At 50.2% G+C, this 8,567-nt stretch overlaps 1 protein-coding gene across 1 annotated transcript; it reads left to right on the top strand.

The window, feature by feature from the left end:
- Nucleotides 1-3,744: 3,744 nt before the first annotated feature.
- Nucleotides 3,745-7,892, top strand: Cd70 (CD70 molecule). Its single transcript, XM_004654743.3, has 4 exons — nucleotides 3,745-3,910; nucleotides 4,530-4,563; nucleotides 5,525-5,926; nucleotides 7,397-7,892. Exons 1-3 carry the CDS (start codon nucleotides 3,758-3,760, stop codon nucleotides 5,908-5,910), a joined length of 573 nt encoding a protein of 190 aa, XP_004654800.3. The 5' UTR covers nucleotides 3,745-3,757; the 3' UTR covers nucleotides 5,911-5,926; nucleotides 7,397-7,892.
- The last annotated feature ends 675 nt before the right edge of the window (nucleotides 7,893-8,567 follow it).

Below are 8,567 nucleotides of genomic sequence, written 5' to 3'. Positions count from 1 at the left end.
CCATGTTCATAGGTTGGAAGAATAGATACCATTAAGAAGCGCTCATGCCAAACTAATCAATACATTTGATACAATCTCATTCCAAATCTTGGTAGCTTTATTTAAAGAAACAAGGAAATGAAGACCTGGGTTCATCGCCTGCAATGTGGAATTCAGGCATGGTGATACCCACCTGTCATCACAGCTCCGAGGAGGTGGAGCCAAAAGAACAAGGAGTTCAAGGTCATCCTTAGCCACATAGTGAGTTCAAGGAGTTCAAGGTCATCCTTAGCCACATAGTGAGTTCAAGGAGTTCAAGGTCATCCTTAGCCACATAGTGAGTTCTAGGCCAGTCTGGCTATGTGACACTTTGCCATAAATTGAAAGAAAAAGAGGGAAAGGGGAAATAAGAAAAAGGAAGGGAAAGCTATTTTTAAAAAGGGGTGTGTGGGGGACAACTCAGAAGTAAAATACTTACCTGGCACATGCCTGGCCCTCAGTTCAATCCCCAGTACTACAAAAAGTAAAAGATAGATAAAGAGCTGGTCATGGTGACACATGCAGGTTGCCTTGAGTTTGAGGCCAGCCTGAGACTACAGAGTGAATTCCAGATCATCCTGGCCTAACACGAGACCCTATCTTGAACAACCAAAAAGAAAAAAATAAAATAAATAAAGCTCTGGCAAAGATGACAGACAGGGCTGGAGAGATGGCTTAGTGGTTTAGATGCTTGCCTGCGAAGCCTAAGAACCCAGATTCAGAGCTCCAGGTCCTACACGGCCAAATGCAGTGACACGAGCGCACAATGTTGCATCCATCTGGAATTCGTCCACGGCAGCTGAGGCGTGCCCATTCTCTCTCTCTCAATAAGAAGAAGAAGAAGAAGAAGGAGAAGGAGAAGGAGAAAGATGGCAGCAAGAGGCAACTTGAAGCTGACAACCAAAGGGACAGGAAAGGAATGGTTGCACGTGACAAAGAGGAACACTGAGGTCACACTTTGAAGACACAGCACCCACGTGCATGATGGGAGGTGACCATTTCCAGGTGTCCCGTGGGAAAAGCAGAAGACAGCTGAAAGTCAGACAGTGCTCCTGCACGTCCTGTGCCCTCATTGCCCCCTGTGCCACCTCCTCAACTCTGCCTCCGTCCAGCCTCTGAGCCCCCTACAGGGAGAGACAGGGGAGTCTCCAGGCCCCACCTCCGCTATAGAACTCTGCAGATGGGGGAAGTCTTGGTTTCAGAGCATATCTAAGAAATTACTCAAGGACGCAGTGACTGCTCATGACGTTTTAGTCACTCTGATGAAACAGCTGACATAAACACTTTTGTCTCAGCGAGAGTTTTCAGCAGGCAGGAACAGATCCACCACTGGGGAGCTCTAATACTGGTGGCCAGCTTGTCTTACGGTTTAGAAGCAGAACAAGAAGCGGCCCAAGTCCCACAAACTCTTGCACATTTCTTTGGCAGTTATGCAGACGAGACACAGGGCCTTTGCGCATGCTAGGGAAGTGCTCTACCACTGAGCTCTCTAGGAGGCATACACCTAATGATGGCAGCAGCTCCCATAAAGCTCCCACTTAAATGTCCCAACAGCACCCTCTGGGGACCAAGCCTTTGACATATGCACCTCAGGGAAACATTGAAAATCTAAACTAGTAAAGAGCTATATGCCACTGAAGTGAACAGACCAGGATACCCTCCATCAGTGAGGGACGTACTGGTGACCTTCCACAGAAATGTTTTATTTCCTTCTGTGCTGGGGTTCAGGCCAGGGCCTTGTACATGCTTAGGCTGTCACTCTACTGCTGACCACAACCCAATGCTCACTGTGGGTTCTAGGCTGTCACTCTACCACTGACCAAACCCCCAGCCCTCACTGTGGGTTCTAGGCTGTCACTCTACCTCTGACCACGCCCCCAGCCCTCACTGTGGGTTCTAGGCTGTCACTCTACCTCTGACCATGCCCCCAGCCCTCAGTGTGAGTTCTAGGCTGTCACTTTATCACTGGCCACACCCCCAGCCCTCACTGTGGGTTCTAGGCTGTCACTCTACAGCTGACCACGCCCCCAGCCCTCACTGTGGGTTTGACCACGCCCCCAGCCCTCAGTGTGAGTTCTAGGCTGTCACTTTATCACTGGCCACACCCCCAGCCCTCACTGTGGGTTCTAGGCTGTCACTCTACAGCTGACCACGCCCCCAGCCCTCACTGTGGGTTCTAGGCTGTCACTATACCACTGGGCCATACCCCCAGCACTTAGTTTTATGTTTTGCTTTGAGTCAGATTTCACTGTTCCCCAGGCTGGCTTCATACTCGCTCTGTAACCTCAGTTGGCCTCAACTCCTGCTCCAGCTGCCCAAGTATCAAGATGACTGACTTGCACTGCCAGGCTGCAGTTGTGGCTGGATTGCTGGGCTGGTTGTATTGATCAATGGTCAGCACTTGCCCAGCAGGCATGAGGCCTTGATTTCTATCACCAGCACTGCAAATTTTTAAAAATCAGTGATTTGACTCACTGGCACAATAACTTTATCAACCCTGAGAAGTTCTAAAATCTTTCTCCATCCACAGTTATTCATGGATTTAGGTCTTTGAGCTACTGTCACAAAGTGTCACAAACTAGAGACTTCACAACCTCAGAAATGTATCCTTTCACTGTGTGGAAGCTAGACCTCTGAAATCAAGGTGTCCGCCAGCCACACTCCCTTTGAAGTGTCTCCCAGCTTCTGGAGGTGACAGCCATCCTTAGCACTCCTTGGAAGTGACAGCCATCCCTTGTACTCCCTGGCTTGTAGCTGTATCAGACCTGTTTCTGCCCCTGTCCTTACATCCACCCTCTCCCCTCCTAAGAGCACCAGTCATTGTATTTAGGGTGCAGGTGACTCCATCTTCATCAAAAAACATCTGTTGCTGGACGTGGGTGGTGCACACCTTCAATACCAGCACTTGAGAGGCAGAGGAAAGAGGATCGCTGTGAGTTCAAGACCTCCCTGAGACTACCGAGTGAATTACAGGTTCGCTTGGATTAGAGTGAAACCCTACCTCAAAAAGAAAAAAAAAAAATCTGTCAAGAGTCTTTGAAATAAGGTCCCATTGTACACTTGCAAGTGAACATGAATGCGCTCGCCATCAAGACCGAGGTGGGTGTGGTGCTGCACGTCAGTTATCTCAGCACCCGGGAGGCTGAGGCGGGAGAGTCCAAGTTTGAGAGCAGTTTGAACTAAATGGGAAGACCCTGTCTGGAAAAAATAGCATGTTACGTGGGATGTTTACAAGCACCCCCCCCCCATGAAAGTGACCGCATATCATTTCCACTCCCTTGCCTTTCCATCAGTCACCTAATCTCGCCTAATTATTCATATGAATATTTGAAGACCGTCCTTGATCCCCGGAAGCTGCTGCTTCCTAAGGGTCCCCAATCCCTGGCAAAGGCAAAGGCTAAGGGTTGGAAAATGAATAAATGACACCAGGCAGGAGCGGGGAAGGCAAATAATCAGAAGGAGGAATGTCCTGTACGTGTGTGAGGAGCGCAGGGGGGACAGGCCCTTCCCCTCTCACCCTACTGGCCGGGGAGGTGACAGGAGGGCGACAGAAGCTGGAGGGGATTTCCCTTCCCCTTGTGAGCAATCGGAGTTCTTCCCCGAGGTCGGACATCCCCAGTGGTCACCGGGCAGGTCGGTACAAGCAGCAGCCCGAGCGCTCTGGGTGAGGTGGCTTGGGGCTTCCTTTTGGCCTCCTGGCTGCCATTGTCGGCGGATGCAGCAAGTGTCCCGGGTGGCCATGGCCGAGGAGGCTTCCCGCTGCCCGCTGCCACGTCTGTCCCGAGCGTTCCTCCTGCGCGGGGCCTTGCTGCTCGCGACTGTGGTGCTTGCGGGATCCATCTGCTACTTCTGCAGCCCCGGCCAGACCCCGCGCCGGTGTGAGCCGCCAGGGGTGAGTGGGGCGGGAAGGAGGGCAGCCAGGGACTCAGGCTCCGGATCCCAGGCGCAGGCAGGGGACTTGCACTGGGCACAGACGGGGAGACAAAACAGGAATGAAATAGGTTGAAAGGAGGAAGGTCTGAGAGGAGGATACAATTCAGAGCAAGGTGCCAGGCAGGTTCCTGGCATCCTGACTGCCCTGCCAGGGCGGGGATGGGGGTCCTGGCCTGAGAAAGGTGAAGCCCTTGAGCAGAAAAAAAAGAAAAAAGAAAAAAAAAAAAAGACTCCGGTGTTTCCCTGTGCAGAGGACTGACTCAGAGACTCCCAGGGGCTTCACCAAGTGGCAGCAAGGGATTCCAGGGCCTCCCAGAGCTACTGGGGACTCCATAGGGCTCAACTCCAGGATGCAGGAGATTCTAGTGCCTGAGAAAATGGAAAGTTCCTTTTAAGGGCTTAAAGCTCCCTGCTGGGGTTCACAGGGACTTCTGCTATAAGAGGAATTAACAATGTAAAGAGAAATCACATGGAGGCCCAGGAGGTGAGGGGTGGAAGGAGGAAAGAGAGTCCTGGTTTGGGGGCCATTTGAACCTGGGTGCTGATGGCTCTTTTGTGTTTCCTGCTGTTTCTTCCAGTGGGATGTGGCTGAACTTCACCTGAACCTCACAGGTAAGGCTGGAGGCTGGCTGTTGGCGGGGAGACAAAGCAACCGAAGGGCAGACAGACACACACAGAGAAAACAAGGAAAGAAAAGAGGAAAAAAGGAAAAGGGGGAATGTGAAGGAAAGGAAGGGAAAAGAAACGATGAAAGAAAGGATGAAGGGAGGGAGAGGGAAAAAAGAAACAACATAGAAAGAAAAGGAAAAAGTGAAAAGAAAAATGTAAAGGAAGGGGGAAAAAGGAGGAAGAGGAAGAAATGAAGGAAAGAAATAATAAAGGAAGAAAGAGATGGAGCAGGTGTTTTCAGTAATGTCACCTTCCTTTTTCTCTGGGTTCTCTTAACTCAAAAACAACCCAAACAGCACAGTGATCGAAGGACTGTCATCCCTCATTCTCTCCTCCCATGTATGAGTGTGCCATCTCCAGAGAGCAGCTGCGCCAGGGGCCCAACAGTGACAAAGCTGGCAAAACCCCTGGCCAGTTAGAAGCAGATGACAGTGAGCAGATTAATGTGGCTGGGAACAGCATAGAGCTCCTGCCTAGAACACACAATGAGGCTGGGGGCGTGGTCAGCAGTAGAGTGACAGCCTAGAACCCACAGTGAGGGCTGGGGGTGTGGTCAGCAGTAGAGTGACAGCCTAGAACCCACAATCAGGGCTGTGGACCCACCACCTTCAGGAAATGGCTAAGCAATGAGAAAACCCATTTTATGTTCATCATGTAAGCAGAAGCCATGGCAAATCATGAGTGTTATGGGAGCCTACTGCACCATTGGTGGCTCTCAATGTATATGTCTCCATCTCTCTCCTCCAGGTTTCTATCTCTGCCTTCCTCCCGTTTTTCTCCTTCCCCTACCTTTATGCCCTACCTCTCCCTTTGCCCCCTCCCCCCTGTCCTCTGTCCCATGCTGTCTGATCACCTCCATCCTTAGGACCTCCATTCTCCCATTACCTTCACCCTCTTCCCCCAGGTCCGCGGAGGGACCAAAGGCTGCACTGGTATGGGAGCCCAGCCTTGGGCCGCTCCTTCCTTTTGGGTCCAGAGCTGGACAAGGGGCAGCTCCGCATCCACCGTGATGGCATTTACAGATTGCATGTCCAGGTGACTCTGACCAACTGCTCCTCCACGAGTCGCACCCCACCGCACAGGGCCGCCCTGACTGTGGGCATCTGCTCGTCTGCCACCCGCAGCATCAGCCTGCTGCGCCTCAGCTTCGAACAGCGCTGCACCGTTGCGTCTCAGCGCCTGACGCCCTTGTCCCTCGGGGACATTCTCTGCACCAACCTCACCCTGCCACTGCTGCCATCCAGGAACACTGATGAGACTTTCTTTGGTGTCCAGTGGGTGCACCCCTGACCTCAACTCCTGGCTGGTATGTTAGTGTCTTGACATTTTTCTGTGCACAAAACTCTAATTTCCTCCTTGATATACTTGTTCAGTGAGCACCTGTATTGGTTCTCCTTCCATTGAGAAATGCCATGGAAGGAAGACTAATTTAGCCTCATGGATTCCAAGGGCTTCCATTAGCCCTTAGCTGAGTCACTTAGTTCCTGTGCAGGAAGTGTATGTAGGAGTTTCTCACCTCATGGAGGATAGGAAACAGACAAGAGAAAGGGACTGAGGGCCATGTTTAACCTTCAAAGACATGCCACTAGTGACATACTTGCTCCAGCTAGTTCCTACCCCTCGCCTAAATAGTCTACAACACCCATCCGGGGGATTAAATCTTGAATACAGGAACCTATAGAGGACATTTCAGCCGGGCGTGGGGGCGTATGCCTTTAATCCCAGCACTCGGGAGGCAGAGGTAGGAGGATCACCGTGAGTTCAAGGCCACCCTGAGACTACAGAGTTAATTCCAGGTCAGCCTGGACCAGAGTGAGACCCTACCTTGAAAAACCAAAAAAAAAAAAAAAAAAAAGATAGAGGACATTTCAGCCCTTACCACTGCAAATGAACTCCCAATGCATGTGCCACTTTGTGTGTGTGACTTTATGGAGGTACTGGGGATTCAAACCCAGGCTGGCAGGCTTTTCTTTCTTAATATTTTATTTTTAGTTATTTATTTATTTGAGAGAGAGGCAGATACAGAGAAAGAAAATGGGCATGCCAGGGCCTTTAGACACTGCAAATGAACTCCAGACACATGGGCCACCTTGTGCATCTGGCTTACATGGGTCCTGGGGAATCGAACATGGGTCCTTTGGCTTCTCAGGCAAATGTCTTAACCACTAGTTGGGAAGAGGGGTTCTACTGGAGGTGGGAACACAAAAAATGATTAATGAAGTGAATATGATCAAAACATATATACACATATAAAAATACTTATACAACAAGTCTTGAGGGTACTGTCACAGGCCCAAGTAACCTATGAGGACAGGATGACACAATGGCATCTATGAGATATTGGCAAATAAAAAGAGCAAGAGCAGCCGGGCGTGGTGGCGCACGCCTTTAATACCAGCACTCAGGAGGCAGAGGTAGGAGGACCGCTGTGAGTTCAAGGCCACCCTGAGACTCCATAGTGAATTCCAGGTCAGCCTGGGCCAGAGTGAGACCCTACCTCAAAAAACCAAAAAAAAAAGAGCAACAGTAGACGTTATTGATAGGAAAGAATTCGTTTTGGTTCATTTGTTAAAGCAAATTTATCCAAGGTCAGGCTCGGTGGTGCACCGTTGGGGTGGAGGACAAGTTCAAGTCCAGCCTGGGCTATATTTCAAGGCTCCCTCCAAAAATGTATCAGACTAACATAAGACATCATCTTGGACCTTTCTTGCAGCTGTAGCAAAATGCCTTGGGTGGGGTATTTTATAAACAACTCTTTTGTGTTTGCTGTTCACAGCTGTGGAGGCTGGGAGTCCAAGATCAAGATGCCCATGAATTCGGTGAAATTTCGCCTCTGCACCCTCTGCCCCTTCCTGCTGGTCTTCAAAGGAACCCAGGAGTTCCCTTGAGCCTTTCATAAGGACACTAATTCCATTCATGAAGGTGGAGCCCACTTCTCTGAATCACATCTTACAGGATCCCTTTCTTTTCATGTTTGTTTGGCTTTTTTAAATCTTTTTCATTGGCAAGCAGAGAGAGAGCGAGAATGGGCATGCCAGAGCCTCCAGTTGCTGCCAATGAGCTCCAGATGCATGTGTCACTTTGTGCATCTGGCTTTATGTGGGAATCAAACCTGGGTTGTTATGCTTTGCAGACAAGCATCTTAACTGCTGAACCATCTCTGCAGACCTTCCTTGGCTTTTCTATTACTGACTTTGGCAGTTCTAGGCTGGGGCCCAGAGCCTCGCAATGCTGGGCAAGGGCTGTAACACGCAGCTTCTTCCTCAGCCCTACGGCCCTGCTTCTCTTTTCCAATGCAAGCTCTTCGTGCATAACGCGTGTTCATCATATGTGTGTGCCTACGTGTGGAGGCCAGAGGAGAACATCAGGTGTCCTCCTCTGCTCCTCTAGAGCTCTTCCACTTCTTCCTTTGAGACAGAGTCCTCATTGAACCTGGAGCTGCTGTTTGCCGCCAGACTGGATGACCAGTGAGCCTTGGCAACTCTCTGGTCTCTGCTCCCAATGGCCAGCAATATGGGTGCAGGGGCGAGGGGCGAGCTGGGTAAATCATTTCCTCTCAGGCCCTTGTGCCTGAGAATGGCAAGTGCTCTTACCCACTGAACCATCTCCCCGGCCTGAATTTCTTTCTTTTAAAACAATTCTTTGGTTACACACAATTCATTATTTATTAATTCTAGAAACAAACTTGCATACAAATGAGGTGGGTGTGCTTGCTTGTCTAACAGCCCAGCCAAGACTCGCTCATCTGCTCCTCAGCCACTTAGGCGTGATGGCAGGAAAACATTGAAAGTCTTTGTTTTCTGTAATCAAACTACCGTGCTTCTATTGGGCAGAACATTTTGCATGAATAGTAAAGTTACTGTGATTCATAGAGTCTTAGCGGTTAAGCACTTGCATGTGAAGCCTAAGGACCCTGGTTCGAGGCTCGATTCCCCAGGACCCACGTT

The sequence above is a fragment of the Jaculus jaculus genome, chromosome 15 (assembly GCF_020740685.1).
Source record: "Jaculus jaculus isolate mJacJac1 chromosome 15, mJacJac1.mat.Y.cur, whole genome shotgun sequence".
Classification (NCBI taxonomy): domain Eukaryota; kingdom Metazoa; phylum Chordata; class Mammalia; order Rodentia; family Dipodidae; genus Jaculus; species Jaculus jaculus.
Note: the sequence above shows the minus strand (reverse complement) of the source record. Positions and strands in the feature narration are given on the sequence as shown.

What these genes read in the sequence shown, in the direction of transcription:
- Cd70 (XM_004654743.3), top strand. Translation starts at nt 3,758, where the DNA reads ATGGCCGAGGAGGCTTCCCGCTGCCCGCTGCCACGTCTGTCCCGAGCG. An exon ending in GCCGGTGTGAGCCGCCAGGG is followed by an intron (nt 3,911 to 4,529) that starts GTGAGTGGGGCG and finishes TGTTTCTTCCAG; the next exon opens with TGGGATGTGGCTGAACTTCA. An exon ending in ACTTCACCTGAACCTCACAG is followed by an intron (nt 4,564 to 5,524) that starts GTAAGGCTGGAG and finishes CTCTTCCCCCAG; the next exon opens with GTCCGCGGAGGGACCAAAGG.